The sequence below is a fragment of the Candidozyma duobushaemuli genome, assembly GCF_002926085.2.
Source record: "Candidozyma duobushaemuli strain B09383 chromosome Unknown D_B09383, whole genome shotgun sequence".
In the NCBI taxonomy this organism is placed as follows: domain Eukaryota; kingdom Fungi; phylum Ascomycota; class Pichiomycetes; order Serinales; family Metschnikowiaceae; genus Candidozyma; species Candidozyma duobushaemuli.
In genome coordinates this window covers 739384-757867 of record NW_020289898.1, presented here as the reverse complement: position 1 = coordinate 757867, position 18484 = coordinate 739384, and the positions used below count along the sequence as shown (strand labels likewise).

At 47.6% G+C, this 18484-nt stretch overlaps 7 protein-coding genes across 7 annotated transcripts; 4 read left to right on the top strand and 3 right to left on the bottom strand. All coding sequences in view use genetic code 12, as the record gives it.

The window, feature by feature from the left end:
* Positions 1-527: 527 nt before the first annotated feature.
* Positions 528-1601, bottom strand: CXQ87_003938 (trifunctional uridine nucleosidase/nicotinamide riboside hydrolase/nicotinic acid riboside hydrolase; the record flags this gene model as incomplete). The annotated part of the gene is made up of 1 exon (XM_025482397.1): positions 528-1601. One exon carries the CDS (start codon positions 1599-1601, stop codon positions 528-530), a length of 1074 nt encoding a protein of 357 aa, XP_025337015.1.
* A 2751-nt stretch (positions 1602-4352) lies between these two features.
* On the bottom strand, positions 4353-5084 carry CXQ87_003937 (uncharacterized protein; the record flags this gene model as incomplete). The annotated part of the gene is made up of 1 exon (XM_025482396.1): positions 4353-5084. The coding sequence occupies one exon, from the start codon at positions 5082-5084 to the stop codon at positions 4353-4355; it is 732 nt and encodes a 243-aa protein (XP_025337014.1).
* Positions 5085-6017: 933 nt separating this feature from the next.
* Positions 6018-6356, top strand: CXQ87_003936 (uncharacterized protein; the record flags this gene model as incomplete). The annotated part of the gene is made up of 1 exon (XM_025482395.1): positions 6018-6356. One exon carries the CDS (start codon positions 6018-6020, stop codon positions 6354-6356), a length of 339 nt encoding a protein of 112 aa, XP_025337013.1.
* A 1992-nt stretch (positions 6357-8348) lies between these two features.
* On the top strand, positions 8349-9554 carry CXQ87_003935 (uncharacterized protein; the record flags this gene model as incomplete). Its single annotated transcript, XM_025482394.1, has 1 exon — positions 8349-9554. The coding sequence occupies one exon, from the start codon at positions 8349-8351 to the stop codon at positions 9552-9554; it is 1206 nt and encodes a 401-aa protein (XP_025337012.1).
* Positions 9555-10025: 471 nt separating this feature from the next.
* Positions 10026-11048, bottom strand: PHO86 (Pho86p; the record flags this gene model as incomplete). Its single annotated transcript, XM_025482393.1, has 1 exon — positions 10026-11048. The coding sequence occupies one exon, from the start codon at positions 11046-11048 to the stop codon at positions 10026-10028; it is 1023 nt and encodes a 340-aa protein (XP_025337011.1).
* A 3934-nt stretch (positions 11049-14982) lies between these two features.
* CXQ87_003933 (MFS transporter) lies at positions 14983-16715 on the top strand (the record flags this gene model as incomplete). The annotated part of the gene is made up of 2 exons (XM_025482392.1): positions 14983-15138; positions 15186-16715. The coding sequence occupies 2 exons, from the start codon at positions 14983-14985 to the stop codon at positions 16713-16715; spliced, it is 1686 nt and encodes a 561-aa protein (XP_025337010.1).
* Positions 16716-16960: 245 nt separating this feature from the next.
* On the top strand, positions 16961-18448 carry CXQ87_003932 (uncharacterized protein; the record flags this gene model as incomplete). The annotated part of the gene is made up of 1 exon (XM_025482391.1): positions 16961-18448. The coding sequence occupies one exon, from the start codon at positions 16961-16963 to the stop codon at positions 18446-18448; it is 1488 nt and encodes a 495-aa protein (XP_025337009.1).
* Between the last annotated feature and the right edge of the window lie 36 nt (positions 18449-18484).

The following is an 18484-nucleotide window of genomic DNA, read 5'->3' as shown; positions in this document are numbered from 1 at the left end:
GCGACCAATTTTTGAAAAGCTTACTGGAGCACTGCTGGTACTACTATTTGCCGATTACCATCAATAGTTTTTCATAGAACTTGACTAGCGATGTCTTCCATTACTGAAACGAGGAAAGCACCATTGTTTATCGATCCTTTTCGATCCTCTTTCCAATCTTTACTGATATTACTTGATATTATTGTACTTGATTAGTCTAATTAATGATAGATATTACCTATGAAAGATTGATGAAGTTTCGAAACTGGACGCTCCATTGCAATACTATTAGTTTTGAAGATACCGTGAACTATCGGTACCATTGGCAACCGATTCAATTGATTAACGATACCAATAAGAAAACGGTACCACTGATTACCGATATCATATATATCGATACAACAAAATTACCAATTAACGATATCATCATTACCAGTCTCACTCAGTCTCACTCAAGTAGCGGTGTCACTCAATTGACAATGCATTTTCGATAAAGCCCACTGGAGCACTGCTAGCATTCTTGCCGATTGATCACCATCACTATATATCTAAGAACGAGCGGCAATCTGTTCATCGGCAAGTTCCAACGCACGCAACATGTAGTGCCAGAACAAGTGCATGTTCACCGACTGGCCAAAGTAAGCACCACCCTTCTCCTTCTTCAATGGGTCCATGTCGCCGTTCGTCAAAACAGTCTCTCCTCTGCGCTCTCCGTCTATGGTCACCTTGGTCTTTCTCTTGTAAAAATTAAAGTCACAGGCATCGTGGAAGTCTCTATATTCGTCGCTGTCTCTGGCAGCCATGGTCAAGGCCAAAAACATGGCCAATGGGTCGTGCACAGCAGGACCCTTGATTTTGCCAAAACGTCTGATGTACGACTCGTAGTAGAAGTTGATGAGGTTGTAGTAGCACTTGCGGATTCTCGAGTTGTTGGGTCCGTTGGCGTCGTAGAGGGCCTTGATCACGCGGTCCGTGGCCAACACAGTGTGGGTGATGTTCAAACTGCTCAAGACGGTCTTGTCGGACAATTCGGCATCCTCCAACACAGAGGCAGCGGCGTGCGGGTCACAGTACATGTTGAATTCGGCGTACTGCGTCACGTTACCGCAATGGACAGAGCCGCCCATGATGGAAACATAACGAATGTGCTGCTTCACCTCAGGGTACTTTTCCACAAGCTGGTGGTAGTTTGTCATGGCGCCGGTCACCACAAGGACAATTTCGCCCTTGTTTTCCAAAATGGCGTCCCTCATGGCCTCCAAATAGCCCTTATCCTCGGAAGCCTTCAACGTAGGAGGAGCCAATCCAGCACCTCCAAGACCACACTCTCCATGGACCTCTGGAGCATGCTGGGGTTCACACACAAGCGGCCTAGCGGCACCAGCGTAGACTTTGATTTCGTCCTGCTTGAAGGCCATAAGCTCAAGCAAGGCCAACGCGTTGGTGGTTGTTTTGTCCAAAGACGCATTTCCATGAACTGTGGAGATACCCAAAAGGCGGAAGTTTGGATGGACAGCAGCAAGAAGAATTGCAAACGCGTCGTCGTTGCCTGGATCGCAGTCAAGCCACACAGGCACGGTGGGAGCCTTAACGTCGGAACCGGTGACCGATTTGTATTGCATTGTGGTTGAAGAAAGGGAGGATGAAAATTGGCATCTGCGCAGAAAAAAAGCCGTTTATAAGGCTTTTTCGCGGGGTACGCCTGGCAATTCCGTGGTGCCGAGTGTTTTGGCGTTGGAGGCGGCGAGATGAGCCAAATTTCCGTGGTTTCTCTTTGTTGCAGTTTCTTTTTGGTTTGATGATTTTTCGGAATCTGGGCGTGGGTGGAAAGTTGGCACGTTTTGCCGTGTTAGCGCATACGGAAGTGTCAACGCGGGGCAATGTGGGTGCAAATTTCGCTTGATTCCGAAGAGGCTTTGCAGGGCTTTTTCTTTTCGATTTGGCTTTGAAGACTTTTTTTGTCGTGAAAAATGCCCCTCCGGACGGAATAAGTGCCCCTCCCGAGATGACCATCTGCACCTAGGACCCTGCAGTGGAAAGCTGAATTCAGTGAGGCGAAGCCGAACTGAATGAAGCGAGCTGGTAAGTAATTAGTCGAAGCTGAGGCGTAGCCGAAGCTGAGCTGTGCCGACCTTTTTGAAATTTATCGAAGCTGAGGCGTAAGCCGAAGCTGAGCTGTGCCGATTGAAGCCGTTTGAAACTGAAGCATGAAACTGAAGCTGAAGCCGTTTGAAACTGAAGCCTGAAGCTGAAGCTGAAGCCGTTTGAAACTGAAGCCTGAAGCCGTTTGAAACTGAAGCCTGAAGCTGAAGCTGAAGCCGTTTGAAACTGAAGCCTGAAACTGAAGCCTGAGGCTGAAACTAAAGCCTGAAGCTTTTTAGCTGAATAAGGCTAAATGAAGCGAAGTGTAGTGAAGGGTGTATGTCTTCAACTAACCTTCAGTTCTGGCCCTGTTGATACTTTGCTGTAACTGGCGGTTGATCCCCTGCTGACACTGGCGGTTGATCCCCTGCTGACACCGGCGGTTGATACTGCGTCTGACCGTGGATACCTTGGCGATGGAACCTTCCTTTCTCTGCAGCAACGAAGTAAGCCGAAAGAAGTATTTAAACTCCCTCTCGTTTGTGAAACCAGCGGCGTTAGTGTCTGTTGCCTCGAGAATATGCGATGTGGATTCTGTGTCCCGTCTGCTGATGGACAAACGTCACCAAAATGACAGAAACTCAGCAGTCTATGAAAGTGGCGCCCCGCTAGTACTGGGCAATGCTTAAGGATTGGATAGTCTGGACGCTTCTAGACTCTCTAGACGACGACTTGTTTTGGAGTGGAATTGTCTAGACGTGTAGAGACAAGCAGATACTTCTGAAACCACTTATGAATCCTGTTGGTGGAATGCTTCTGATATACCTTCAGGAATGGATGACACCGATGCCCACATTTCAAACCACAAGCAGCTCAACAAGATCAACCTCGCTGAACTTGATTATTGATACGGAGGAAAAGGCCAAGGAGATCAAAGAGAAATGTCTTTTTGTATTCGTGGAATCTTATCACAGGCTTGTCCATATTTAGGCTCAAGCACATTTCTTGCAAGACCATTAAACAACAAAGCCTTCGTTATTTGAAAACAGGCGGAACAGGTCACTTGTGTGCTTGTCGCCCATCTTGAACAGCTTAATGCAACTATCAAGGTTGCAGAGCCAGGCGAAAAGGACATTGGAGGTCACCTATCCAGATACAAGCCCAAGAGCAGCTTTAATGCTCGTTACCAAGATATCTGGCAGGGCGAGAAAGTCTCTCAATTGGTTGGGTAACTTGTGGCCGGCTTTGAAAAAAGTGAAGACATCTTCTAGATCCTATCATGGAGACGTTCGGTGTCAGGGAAGTCGAACTACACATTCTCAAAAGAGGATCCCTTAATTGGAGGAGAGGTCCATCTTCTTTGTGATTTGGGGCATGGGCGGTTTAGGTGGTTTACAGGCAAAGTTTCATCATCAAAGTTATGTGTTCTGATTTAGAGCTGATTGCATAATCTAGTAGAAAAATTAGAGCCAAAATGATCCATGACGCATCAATCAGAATCTTTCAATTCCTTCCAACACAAGAGAGCTGACCACTGCAATTTGACTAGGTTTCAAGAAGCCCAGAATGTAAGGTGAACCAGCAATTTGGCTATTATGTGAAGCACTTTTCGGAGTATTTGAATCAAAAGATCTGTAAGTAATGGACTGCCTGGAAAGTGGAGGATGGCACTGATTATGGATATGGAGAGTGGTGGGCAGTTTTATCATTCATTTCTTTATGGAATGGTTCTGCTTACTTGTATTTACTTCATTATCAGATATACGTCGGACTTGTGATCCTTTCGGACCCTCCTTCCTTGTTTGACTTGCTGACAGAATACAATGTGCGGTCTTCTTGGCATGAAATGAAGTTCCTAAAATCTTCAAATAGAAGGCTCTATTCCATGGATTGAGTATGATTTGTACTTGATTTCAGGGCCACGTATTTAATTCCATTGCAACGTTCTTGAGAATCTTATGTGCTAGCTTTATGCTTAAAATCCGAGAAGTATGATAAGTCTAATAGCCTAGGGGTCAATCTGAATAGTAGTGGATTTTCGATTCGGTCACTTTGATATCCAAAAAAACTCAGTAAATTGTTCAAAAGCATTGACGGGCTCCTCCCTTTACCATACTTGCCTTTCTTTCTACAATTCCAGTACACACCGATTCCTAGCTTGGTTCTCTACAAATTTGGCATTATCGCCTCTTTACAGTATACGCTTCATCTTATTACCTATCCCTGCCCTCGAATGGGGGCAGCTACAGCGCAAAACCCTCTGCTCTATTGTCTGTCTAAATGCAATTCCCCTAAAGGTCGGCTCCCTCCTCCTCCACGGGCACCGTGAAGGCGCCTGCCAAGTACAACGCAGGCTCGTCGATGTTGTGGTGCTGGTAGCTCAAAACACCCACTCCGCCGGCATCCAACATGTAGTTGGGGTTGGTGTTGATGGGCTGGTTGACCCAGCGGGCGGCAAAACAACGCAAAATGTGGCCGTGGCCCACCACCAAAACGTCACACGCCTCCTGGTTGTCAAGCGCTTTTCTGTGGACGTCCCGGATCTTCCCAATCACCTTATCGACTCTCTCAGTAACCTGAAGGTAGTCCTCACCGTTTTCACAGCCGTCACGCCAGATGTTCCATTTGTCGCCGGGCGCCAAGTCCTTATCAAGACCCCTTTCGTGACGCAAAGCGTGGATCTCCCTGGTAAGCAAGCCCTCGTAGTCACCGTACTCCCATTCTCTGATGTTCTCGTCGACATCAACAGAAACGGCTTCTCTCTGTTTTTCCGACAACCCTTGAAGCAAAAGCTTGACGGTGTGCTGGGCCCGCAAGCGGGGCGACGAAATCACCAACTTCAAGCTCTCTGGCTTGATCATCTGGTAGTTTTCATGTCCGATCAACTGATGTCCGGTTCTCTCCATCTGCTTGACTCCGAACGGCGTGAGGTCGATGTCGGTGACGGAGGTGTGCTGGCCCGATTTGGACCATTCTGTCTGGCCGTGGCGGACGAAAATGACTCTGGGTGTTGGGGCTTTCATGAAGAAAAGTAGTTGGTGGGTGATAGCGAAAAGCGTGCCATGCACGCGGGCGATTGACTTTGGAAATTGACTTTGGAGGATTTGGTGGAGCCGGTGGAGCCGGTGGAGCGTTCTGTATAGAGAACTGGGGATGATTCTTTTAAGCTTTTTAACTTTTGGGTTTTTGTTAGTGGAGAATTGTGGATATTGGTTGTGGTGTAGTAGGTTGGCTTGTTGGGATGCGGCTAAGTACAGCATCTGGAGAGGTGCACTGAATGGGGAGGCGGGGGTGACTCCATTTTTCTGAGTATTTTTCAGATTTGCTAAAACTGATAGATTTTGTCTTTGATCAGAAAAATGTGCCTTGGAAAGGGTTCTTTGATGTAAGCGGAAGTCTCGAAAGAGTGCGTGACAGTTAAGTACGGTATTTGGGTGTTCTGTTTCGGAAAGCTCTTTTTCCAGATAAGAAAACTTGACTTTGATGAATATATCAATCCATTGTTTTTCCTTGTTGCTGTCAATGTACCAATATCAGTATCCAGACTGACAGGTCGGAATGGCTGCGAAATTTGAAGTGCAACCGAAAGGGCGGTTCTGGGTTCACGAAATGAACAAAAAGTGTAATTGGATGATACGGCACAGCTTTTAAAATAGCTAAAGAGCTCTGTCATCGCTATCTATGGAAGCAGAAAGTCGGTCAGTATTCTTCATAGTGCGCTATCCAAATCATACACTTTTGCTAGCAACTCGACCAAATTGCAACAGACTAAGTAAAGGCCCACCACTACGTTGTGTACCAGTTTGCTCTAAATCTATCTTTAACCTTCAATCACCTAATCCCCCCTCTTAATGGCCCAAAATGTGGATTCCACCTACCTCCTACCATCTGGTGTACGGGTGCACTTCTGGCATTTATGCCCATCGATGCACTGATAAAACATCCTACTACTCCAAATGCTGGCCAAAAAAGAAATCACCGATAAGATCCTCTCGCTTCTAAGGACGCTCCCCAAGGACAGAATCAACCACTACGCCTCCTTCAAGGACGTGCAGATCGAGCGTTTTCTGAATCCTGAAAAAATCGCCAAAATCTCCGAACAAGACTTGAAGTTGCAGTATGTTTCGCTCCGGGACTTGGTCAACGACAAGTACAAGAACTTGTACAAGCTTGACGATAAGCTTTTGAAGCCCAAGGGTAATCCACGCTACTACGACCGTATTCTCTCTGAGATCAAGGGAGAGAAGAAGGAGACCTGGGGTGATGCCATAAGAACCGTTTGGTACGGTAAGTAAGTGGGTTTTGATGTTTGTTGCATGGTGAACGATGAAGGCTGTTTCTTTGGAGGATTGTAAATAGTAAGGAATATTGCAGGAAACGGGCTGGAGGCTCAGTGTAAGATGGAGTTGGGGTGGTTGTGCTGGATGGATGATTTAGAGATAAGGGAAGGGGGATTTTTGAAGATATGATCTAGCGGGGTTTGTGGCCCTTGTTGAATGGATAATGATCTCGTGGGCAATATGAAACCAATTCTGGGGTGATACCATAGTTTCAGGTGCACTCTAGGTCCAACGTCTTTGGATCAGAATTGACTAAGTTCATACTCTGAAAGACTCTATTCAGCTTGTTATCAAAAACATCATCAAAAAGGTAGTTTTTAGACCGCTAAAATGACAGTCTTATCTTACCGATCTACCACAACCAACAACTGATACGTGAATGTCACACCTAGTCGGTGAATAAGAGTGGAAGTGGGAACTTTTGAAAAAAATGAACGTTCATCTTCAGAGCATATTTAGTCAAAGCGTGGCGGAACATAGCCTGTCTAGGGTCTGTAGATTCCCTTGTCTACCTATGTTCGAACGAAACACAGCCTGAAGCCCTTCAAATAGCCTGACTCCCTTTTAATATAATTCACCGATGAATATTCAGCCTTCTGATAGCTCTCTAAAGGCTAATGGAATCCGACTAAGTAGCTCTCGAAGTACAAGCAATCGACTTCTAATGGGTGCAAACGAGCCCATGCAAATCGACAATTCAATCTCCCAGAACTTTATCGACTACTAACAACATTCAATATATAATTCTCTTGACCGTTCATGATATACCATCTACACAACTAGAAAGACCCCCTCCTCCATCCACCCAACATTGACTCTTCATCGATCATGTCCCATCAACATGTAAAACCGCCACACGATTCCACCCACAATTAGGTTCTAGAAGTAACCAAGCTTTCTATGAGATAGAAAACATATTAGGCGAAAACTGCATTTATATAATTAAGTCTGGCGGACCGGGTGATCTCTTGAGAGAGTACACTCAGCTGAGCGTCTAGTGCATCAGATTTGATTGAGGTTCCATCTTCTATCTATTCTGCACTAGCAGCCACAAGCTGTTATTGTAGGTCAAAGGGTGATTCTCCAAGACCAACCCCTGAGTCACAGAAGAGAACAGAGACTACTAATCTTAGCGAGAGTGATTCGTTTGTTATCCAAGCGATACCTGGGTAGATGTGAATCTGTCAAGAGGGCACTCACAAGTCATTTCTTGAGCTGATGAATTGGGGATCTCGAAAATAAGGGAAATCTGGACCCGATATATGATTGTTTATGAGCGAGCCTTCACTTGGACAAGGTCCACTAGGGTTTGAGAGACTATCACCGTTTGATATCAACGGAGCTACAAATTCCCATAGACAAAGTTGGGCGAAAGGAACTGATCTCAAGCTTGGTGAGTTGTACTATCCCACAGTGAAATTGAATTCGCGGCTCACTCTAACGATATATGTTTAGGACATAAGAAAGACTTAATCAGGAGATCCCGGATTGTCCAGGATTGTCAAGCCTAGAGGTTCGAATCACGTCAACGATGATATGCGATTGGTAGTGACAATGTTTATTGATGCCGACTTCACTGACAATTCCTCCAAAACCCAATACCAAAACCCAAAACCAAACAACCTGCCCGCCACTGCAGCTTGGCGAAAATCTTCACCGTCTCCTCATTGTCTGTATCTTCATGCGAGACCTTTCCTCGGCACCATACTGACCCACAAGTCCCAATCCAAGTACCAAAATCACGAAGCCGCCAAAGGAATAAAGAGAAAGAAAACAAAGAAACAACCTTTAATCTCTTCTCCTGGTACACCACTCCACCTCCACAAACTGCCCTCCACATCGCTTCCACTCCCACCGGACCCTGTAGGTTTCGCAGCCATCATCTTTTTGACCTACTACCACATCCAAAAAACCACCCACCCCGAAAAACCCACACAAAAACCTCCAATGGGCCAACTCAACGTGCGCTCCAAGCTCTGGCTCCCGGCGCTCGGCCTAGCGCTCATTTTCTTGATCGTCAGAGCCTTCCACAGACCGCTGGACTCGTATACTCCAGAACAGATCAACGACATGTTTCAGGATAAACAGGCTTCGCTAGTGCACGTCCGCAAGGTGGAGCTTCGTGAACAGGGGCTCTGGCGGCCGTACATCGATGCCGAGACGCTCCGGTCGCCCAATTGGAACTTGGCTGGAAACTACCAGATCAAAGAGGACCTGGTGCGTTTGGTTTCGGATTCTCAGCAGCAGGTGGCCAACATGTTCACCAAAATGCCCATCCAGGCGCAGTCCTTTGAGATGGAGCTCACGTTTCACATTCAGAGCAAGAACACAAGGAACTTGTATGCGGACGGAATGGCGGTGTGGTTCTTGGATGAGGCTTCTCCCTTGGGCGATGTGTTTGGCGCTAAGAACTACTTCACGGGATTGGGCATTTTTGTTGACACGTACCGAAACGGCAAGCAGAATCTGTTCCCACACATTGTGGCGATGGTGGGCGACGGACGTACGGAATACTCGAAAATGGCCGACGGCTTCGATACCATGTTGGCGTCCTGCCGGGCCAGAAAAGCCGTCAATCCGGAGTCTGGCAGTGTTCGTATGAGAATCGTGTACTTGAAGGACGGCTACTTGTCGTTGGATTTGAACTACGAGCCGGATAACGACAAGAAATGGCGGAACTGCTTCACCGTTTCGGACGTCAAGCTTCCCGTGGTGAAATACCTCGGTTTCAGTGCCGAAACAGGTGAGCTTTCCCATTCTGTTGATATCATTGAAAACAAGGTGTTTGCATTGTACCACCCCGAGTCCAACGACTTTGTGGCGTCCATCAAGGACTTCCAGAACATGATCGAGACGCAGCAGGAGGTGAGCGATAAAACTACCAAAAACAGAAAGGTAAGAAACGCCAGAAAATCCATGAGAAGACTCAAGTCTGCCGAGCGCAGAATCAAGGAAAAGGAGCGCAGGCTTCGACAGGAAAAGTACGGCGATCCGGATGCCACGCTTATGGTTCGGATTGGCCGCATGTCGCTCACCATCATGAAGTGGGCGTTTGTTGCTTTCTTCCTTGGTGTGTTCTCCTACATTGGGTACAATGTGTATCGTACTCGGAAGCAAACACGCCGCTCCAAGGCAACGGGTTTGTTAGATTAGCGGTTGGGTGGAGTGATTGAGCCGTTTGTTGTCGGTCATTTGTTCTGTTCACTAGACCAGTGATTTGTGAATTCTCTGTTTGCTAGATCAGTGATTTGTTGATATACGGTTTGCTAGATTATTGAAGTTTATCAGAATCAGTGATCTATTGATTTGTGGTTTGCTAGATTTGCGGATCTCTGCCGTTTATCGATAAGCGATCTGTTATTAAGCGGTTCCCAACAGGTGGTTACATCAACCGGCTTGTTCAATGAGCAGTCCGCTCAGTATACAGCTGACTGGCTTAGCAGTTGGTTAAACGGTTCACTTGGCTTGTTTATAAACTATTCGATAAACGGCTTGGCTTTTAGTAATAAACAGCTAGTTAGAGCCGCTTTTTCAATTAACGATTTACTTATCGGTTTATTCAGTACCGCTTCGTTGTTTAAGTTCCCTAATTAGTGGTCTGATAAGTGGTCTCTCAAACTGGGGCTACCCTTTCCTCGACTTGACCGTCGAGCTGGACACCTCGGCACCGCTGGCCTCCACGGGTCCCTCATTATCAAGCTCAAGCTCGTACGTCTGTCTGTATACGCCGAAAAACCTCTTCACCACACTATCTGGAATCAAACTCAAGAACTTCTCTCCCTTGACCTCGCCCTCGGCAAACGGGTCAAGCTGTGTCGTAGCCAGCTTAAGCTCAAAGCCCTTTTTCTCGAGAACAGGCCGGTTGAGCTCGTCCACAGAGTATGCGTCACATAGAAGCACCGTCCGAGGAGCCTTCTTTTTAAGCTTGTTTTTCTTGATGTAGGCCGCCGCCAAGGCCCGTGCCTTCTCCACAGCAATGTCCAAAAGATCGTTCTGCAAGCCGGCCTCCTTGTACGCTTTCCTGACGTGGAAACCGGTGATGTGAGCGTAGAAGGTGTCTTTAGTAGATTTTTCAGAAAGTGGCACCACCGTGACGACGGCAATGGGCGACTCTCTGTATTCTATGAGCTCCGTGGACGCCGAGGCCGATTCCAAAAACTCGGCGCTGGCCTTGTTTTCCAAGTCCTTGGGTGACGAGTTGGCGTACACCTTCAACGGAAACAGAAAAAGCCGCTGCTGGTACGCGTCGCCGCCCAACTTGTCACTGATCTCCCTGATCTCGTCTGTAAGAAGAAAGCTCGTGAGCCCCACCGTTCCAGCAACAAAAATGAGCGATGGGAACACCGCCGTAACCAAGTACTTGTTGTGCAACACGAGATCGCCAAACTCGGCCCACGTGTCCAGCACGGCCCACAAGTCGTGGAACTGGTACACCACGGTGGCGGTAAGCACCAGAATCATGAAGATTTGGGTGGCTGGGTGCCAGAAAATTCGGGCATTGGTCTTCGATTGGAGCTGTCTGTAGAAGTCTCCATGTAACGTCAAGGCGGCTAGGGCCAAACGAGGACGCAACGGGCTGCGGCGAATGGTCGCTGGAACCTCTCTGTCCAAGGGTTTGTGGAGATCCAAATCGGGATGGTAGACCATTGTGTAGTGGAAAATTGACAGATGAGGTTCGTAAGCGAGAGATGACACATTAGTGCATGCATGAGATGTAGGGCGTATATTCTGCACGTGGGGTGTTTCCGAGAGTGGTGGCCGGGCAAAACTTGATTTATCTATGAATAATAAAAAGTATGGAATGGATTCAATGTTTTTACGTTGATTAGTCTATCTATTAAAGGAATAGATTGTTATACTAAAAAGCCTCATAAATAATCCATTATACTGATCCTTTTCCTAATAATATATACAACTATTTCTGAAAACTCTATACAATTTTCTACTTATTCTCTACTATATTGTTGGAGTGGAATTGTGGTGATTTTGGGTGGGCATGTTTTTTCTTTGTTTTATGGTTGGTTTGTGGAGGGAACTGGTGGGTGGCTATCGCTAATTTGTGCATATCGAGAAATGGGTAAGGAGGTAATAATGGGGGAGTGGATGAGAATTCAAGGCCATTTCGTTAAATCGCTTTCCTCTTCTCCAGTCCTGAAGCAGCCTGTGAAAAGACTGGCGGGATTTCAAGTACAATTGAAGCCCCCATAGTTTCAGTGTTAATAGTACTGTAATTTTTTAATTCATTTCTAGGACTGCTGAGCCATCTAAGCAAGTCCTCTCAAATAGGCGATGAGACCGAATGCTTCAAAGTCTACTATCGAACCAGCAACCCGCTAGCCCCCCAAAGGGGCAAAACCCGATGGTACACATGCCATAATAAAGTGTGGGGCACATCGCATCTCCGAGAAGTAATCACGTTTTAAGAAATCCAGGGCTTTTAAGGTGATTTTCTTGGAAACTGTCAATTTCTGACTGTCTTGCTGAAGTTTTTTTTTTTTTTTTTTTTATATCGTCGTGTGCCATTATCTGTGTGTCCTCGTGTGCCATAAACGCAGATGGTATATGCGGATACTAGACATGGCTATGATTTGTAAGGAGTACCTTGACATCAACATTCTTTATTTCTATTATTCTGCTTAACTACAGTCAGTTACTCTTAGGAAGGCCAAAAGAAATTGCATACTTCAATCCCCTTTTGGAGCTGCTACTGATTCAGCATGGCAACTTCCTTCAACTATCAAAAACGCCATTCACAAAAAGAAACACCAAATCTCACCTGATCTGCTGCTATTCTTCTCTTCATCAAAGAGATGGATCACAGTATCCGTCTATGACGCACGACTCTAAAATCTGGGGTCAGACTATCGCATAGATCTGAAAAGAACCATCAAATTCATACGATTACACTATATGAGCAAAGAATCTATAACCTTGTCGCTCAATTGAACAGTCTTCTTTTCTTCCCAATTTTTTGATTGATACTAACTGAATACGGTCGATTCCGGTCATCAATGGACATCACCTTGTGACTTGGGCTCCTAACACAAAGAAAAACTTGTTATTTTCAAATCCCACTACAAAATGATAATACATAAACCTCTTCAGTATCAGAAAACTTTGATTTTGTTCTACTTCTCCAACTGAGCAAGCGGAAACCTCGAACAGCACGAAATTGATACATTTATGCGTAAGAGCCCTTTCATGGCTTGGCGAAACCCTTGAAGGTGGAGCTTTGCACAGATTCCAAAAGGCATAAACGTTAGTAGAAAGTATGCTGGCTTCTCCAACCCGGAACCAAGTCCTGGGGTTATGCAACTATCCAGGAATTCACAGGACAATGTTTGGCCTATTATGTTGAAATTCTTGCAGCCAAGATGCCCGGATGTCGGAAGGATCCATTTATATAAGACTCAAGGATTCATTGGATTTTTCCAGACTTACCCAAAATTCATCATGTCGATGCATCCTCTTTGTCTGAATTACAAGCCTCGTACTGTGGATCGTCATCTTATGTAGAATATTTGAAGTCGACTGGAAATGCTGTAAACCAGCTTTTTCAATGTTCAAGAAATCAATCTTTTGAGAAGGCAAAGCTTGGATATGCAGCTTCAGGAAATGGAGTCAGCCTGGTCCAGGCATTGTTGATCTCGACACTTTCCTTGAGTGTGGTTTTGTTCTGGCTATAGGTTTGCAGAATATAGCGTATAAATGAACAGTATTGACAATTTTGTGTAGATCCATGAAACATGAGTGGGTTGTGGAGTAGTGTTTCCGTTCGCAAAGGCCAGTCCAGGCAACCCTTCTGGGCTAATTCTGGGAATTGATAAAAAGAATCGCTTATTTTTAGAGCTCGATATTCCATCTTGCGTCTATTATGTTCTTAACGCTGCTGTTTTATCTGGTACTTACAATCATGCTCACACGATAGTGGCACAACCATCAACAGTACGATTTCTGCAAATGTCAAGTTTTCTTCTGAAGTCCCCGAGTAGGGCCTAAAACCTCGCCTCTTATTCCACTATCAGACTTTAGCTGACATCGCCTCGCTTCCTGCGGTCTTCTTACTATACCTATTAACTACGATAGCTAATCTAACTTCAACTTCCCTGTGTCTGCAATCTCGTCTTTCTTCAATCATACTTCCATTGCAACAGAGAGCTTCTAGTTGAAAGATTCCCTTTTTTTCCATTTTTTTACACTATCGACTTTTGATGGCACTACCAGCCCAAGGTAATGTCACGACTCACAATCCCTCACCATGATACAATAAACCGTGTTTTTCCCCTGATATTCATCAGGCCAATGAAAACACCGTCAATTCGAACCACTGGTCTGTCTGGCTTCCAGACTCGCTTCCGCTCGACCATGATCGACCTGTCACCAAGACGCAATTGAAGAGAATGCGTTTTCTAAAGCAAGGGCGCAAACGACAAATTACGTAGTTTCATGAAAAGGAGCAAAAACAACGGTTAATTTCATTCCGAAGGTAAATCTGCTCGTGGAAAGCCAGATAGCCTAGGATCCGCAGGTGGTCTCTTTCATTGGTCTCGTCATAAGACTCCACAGCGTCGATTAAGAAATTACGTCTTCCCCTGTATGCCCTGTCACTTAGTTCGATAAGACTTGGAATAAATGAGTTTAAATAGTTCTACAACGCCACATCATTGCTTCTCTGATTCTATACCTATATTAACGCTTATCAAAACGACTCCTTTGTTTCACTAGCTCGGCAGCTCGTAGCAGCAAAGCTGCCTCGCTGCCTCGAAATTGAATATAATTTGCGCCAGAAGGTGGACCACCGTGGGGCTCTGAGCTTCCGTACAAATGGTCGTTTCTCTTTTGCAGCTCGTCAAATCCTACATTGATGCTTTCTGAAGGAATTCCTTTTTTTCACTAGCCTTAGAAATTTCCCCGCGAGTGTAGTCAAAAAAACGCTCACTTTGGCTTTCTGCAGCCATTCCTTCCTTGCACTAGCCTTAGAAATTTAAAAAACGCACGTTGGCTTTCTGCAGCAATTGCTTTTTTGCACTAGCTCGGCAAAACCTACATGGATGCCTTCGGAAGCAATTCCGTTTTGGCATTATCTCGGCAGCTCGTAGCAGCAAAGCTGTCTCGCTGCCTCGTCGATCATGCCCCCTGACGCAGGGACCGTTTCTGAGCCACATTCATACATCCAGCACAGCAGCGCAAATGCCACCATCAAAGCAACACAAAAACCGTTTCACTAAAATCCAGCAAGCCGTAATCCAAGCCCAATGCAAAAACAACGTCTAAATTCAAATTCATTATCAAACTTTTAACCGGATCCACTATGCGACCCCACCTTCCGGGATTCCCCGGGCCATACGGAGAACCCGCCAGAAGTCCGAAAACGTCCCTCAACGTCACTCAACGTCCCGCCACGCCTCCCCACGCCATACGTCAAAGCGAAAAAAATAACGCATGCCAATTCGCAGCGTATATCCCGGGCTTTTTTTGCGCCCTCCCTTCGCTCGGGCTGGTCGAGCAGGTATCGTGACTTGATGACTTAAACGCTTCTCCTCCTCCATGCTCCTGCTGCCCATGAACAACCACACAAAACATGCCTGTGCTGATTTCTGCCTCTGAGCCGTCGCTCGACCTGGCCTCGCTTCGCCTGGAGCATGCGGCAAGAGCTCTCCAGCGGGACCTGGACGACCTTGAACAGGCCAAATGTGGAGCCAGCGATGGTGAGCCTCGGGGAACGAAAAGGTCGCTAGTGGCGCCCGCCGGGGGCTTTTGGCCCACATTACGCTTATAGCGGAGATTGAAGATGCCCGTTGTTATGGCCGTGGCACCAAATACGTGCTTCTTTTCATTGTGGTGCTTGCGTGCTTTCTGGGGCCCATGGGCACGTCGATATTGTATCCGGCGTCGCCCGACGTGGCCCGGAGCTTAAACACATCTGAAAGCGTGGTGAATATCTCTGTGGGAACGTACATTTTGTCGTTGGGCATCTTCCCGCTCTGGTGGCTGAACTTCTCGGAACGACACGGCCGAAGGACCATCTACATCATCTCGTTCACGTGGTTTTTGGCCTTTTGCATCGGTGCTGCTTTAGCGCCGTCCATTGGCGTGCTTATAGCGCTTCGTTTCTTGTCGGGAGCCGGTGCTTCCTCCGTTCAGGCTTGTGGTGCTGCAACAGTGGCCGATTTGTACGTCCAGGAAGAACGAGGTTTTGCGCTAGGGCTTTTTTACCTCGGCAACCTCGTTTCGATCTTTTTGGCGCCGGTTATCGGCGGTGCCGTTTCGGAGGCCTGGGGCTGGAGAGCCACCATGTGGGTTATGGTCATCGCCTGTGGCCTTATTCTCGTTTTGGTGGTTTTCCTCTTGCCAGAAACGCTCCGCAAGGACGACAACATGACTCTCGTCATGCAGCGGCTCCAGGAGCAGCTCGAGGGCAAGAACGAGAAGGATCCAGCCGCTATAGGTGCCGTTTTGACCCGGGAACGCTCGATCCACCTGATGTCTGGCGCTGACGTTTCCATAGCGCCGGAAAGGTACCTCACAAACAACTCGGAGCACTCTGCACGGCTCCAGCAACTAGCCAAACAGGCTTCCTTGGTGGAAAGCCACACCAGCTGGTCCACACAGCTCTACGACTACTTGATCCGGCCGCTTCATTCAGTGGTCCTTTTGGGCTACCCACCGGCACTCTTGTCGATCATGTACTCGTCCATTCTTTTCGGCGGCATGTACTTTTTCAATGCCTCCTTGACGTACGGTTACAGCAGAGACCCGTACAACTATAGCCTGGTGGTGGTGGGTCTCATGTACATTCCGATGTCGGTGACGTACGTGATAGCGTCGATTTTTGGCGGCAAATGGCACGATAAGCGGCTCAAGCGGTACGCAGCGATGCACGATGGAGACCTAGCTGGAGAAGCCAGGATCTCGTGGAACTGCGTTATCGGCGTCATCGGCTATCCGATCTCGTGTCTCATTTTCGGCTGGTGTATCCACTACGGAGAGCACTGGGTGACGCCGCTTGTGGGAACGGCGCTTTTCGGCTTCTCCTATATGCTTTTGGTGGGTGTCACCTTCACGTATGTTGTGGACGTGCTTCCAGGCAAAGGAGCCACGGGCGTCGCTCTCAACAACTTGGTGCGTCAGGTTCTCGCTGCCATAGCGACGTTTGTCACTGTACCTCTCACCGAAGCTCTCGGATCAGGCGTTTTGTTCTCCATCATCGCCGGGGTGATCTCTGTGTGTGGGCTCATGCTTCTCTACCTCAAGCTCCGTGGACGGCAGCTCCGCCAGAGCCACAACATCACCGACTTCTACCGGCGGCTCTAGACAATATTTATTCAAAAAAGACATTCGATCTCATTGATTCAATGCCCATTGAACGCCTCGTCTATTCGACCTCTCTTTAGATGCATGCACGCTGCACCCCGGCTTTGACGTATTATTATGCACTTAGATGAGCATGTGTGGCTGCGAACCACAGTTCGGCCCCCGGATCACCTCATTATTACACAAACGAAGATATATAGATAAGCGACGCCAATGCATGAAAATTTTCATAACATCCGTTTCTCATGCCCTCGACCGTAGTGCCGGATTTTCTCCAGGACTTGCATACTCCAGTAGCGGTATCTGACGGTCAGATCAAAAGAATCGCCATCATTGGCGGAGGAGCTTCGGGCGCTATAGCCTTGGACACTTTGGTCAAGGAACGGAAGTTTGACGAGATCGTGCTTTTCGAAAGAAGAGACACGTACGGCGGTATCTGGGTGCTTGACGAAAGTCCCAATGCAGCCCATGAGCTAATCAAGGCTGGAGCTCTGGCAGAGGTGCTTGATCCACCGTTGCAGAATCCTTTCAACGAGGAGCCACTCGGGAGTGCCAAAATACGCCGTTTTTCCGAAAACCAGGAGCGTTTTGTCCACACGCCCTGCTACAACGGCATGCTCACCAACATCATCGAGAACATGATGACGTACAGCGACGAAAAGGCGTGGTTGCCGGGCCAACAGAAGAAGTATGCGGACCGGGGCGACGTCAGAAACTATATCGACCGGTACATCGGCCGCCATCTGCAGAATTCCACCGTCAAACTCGTCACCAATACCGCAGTGGAGGATGTGCAACGAGTTTTGAACCAAGACAAGCAGATCCCGTACGAGTTTTTGCTCACCTTGCGCCATCTGCTCCAGGACAGCACCGAGGAGTGGTACCAGGAGAAATTCGATGCTGTGGTGGTCGCCACGGGGCACTACCATGTACCGTTTATTCCAGCCACACCGGGTCTTGAAAAAGTGCAAGAACAGTGGCCCAGCGTCGTCCAGCACGCCAAATACTACCGTAACCTGGCGCCTTATAAAGACAAAACGGTCGTGGTGGTGGGTGCCAGAGCGCTGGGTGCCGACTTGACGAAATACGCTGCAGACACCGCTTCCAAGGTGTACCAGCTGATTCGAGAAGTAACGTTGCAGCAGCGCAAGACGAGGCGGCCCAATGTGGAGATCAAGCCGGGAATCCGTGGAATTGAGCTCAAGGACGGCGGTTTTGCCGTGGTTTTCGAGGACGGCTCCGAGGTGCAAAACCCAGACCACATCGTCTACGCCACAGGGTACCAGTTCCTGTTTCCCTTCCTCCGGCGGGAGTACGGCGACATTGCCCGCAACGGCTTGGTTTTGCCCTCATTGTACCAGCACACTTTTTTCATCAACGAGCCGCTTTTGGTCATTTTGGGTGTACCCACCGACGCCATTTCGTTCCGGGCTTTCGAGTACCAGGCTATTTTGGCCGCCCGGTACCTTGCCAGCAGAGTCAGCTTGCCTGAAAGAAAACAACAGCTTTTGTGGGCGGAAAAACGGCTCCAGGAGAAAGGAGAACGCAGAGCATACCACACAATCGGAGCCTCTGATGCTCTTGAGTATATGAGAACTCTCACGGCTTTGGGAGCGTTGAAAGGGCAGGAGCCCGTGGGAAGGGAGTTTCCGGAAATCACCGAGGCGGAAGTCCAGGAGTATGCTGAAGCAGGGGCCAAGCTCAGGGAAGCGTGGGACATGCCCCGGGGTTAGTAGGGTCAGGGTTAGTAGGGTCTACAGTAAGTCATC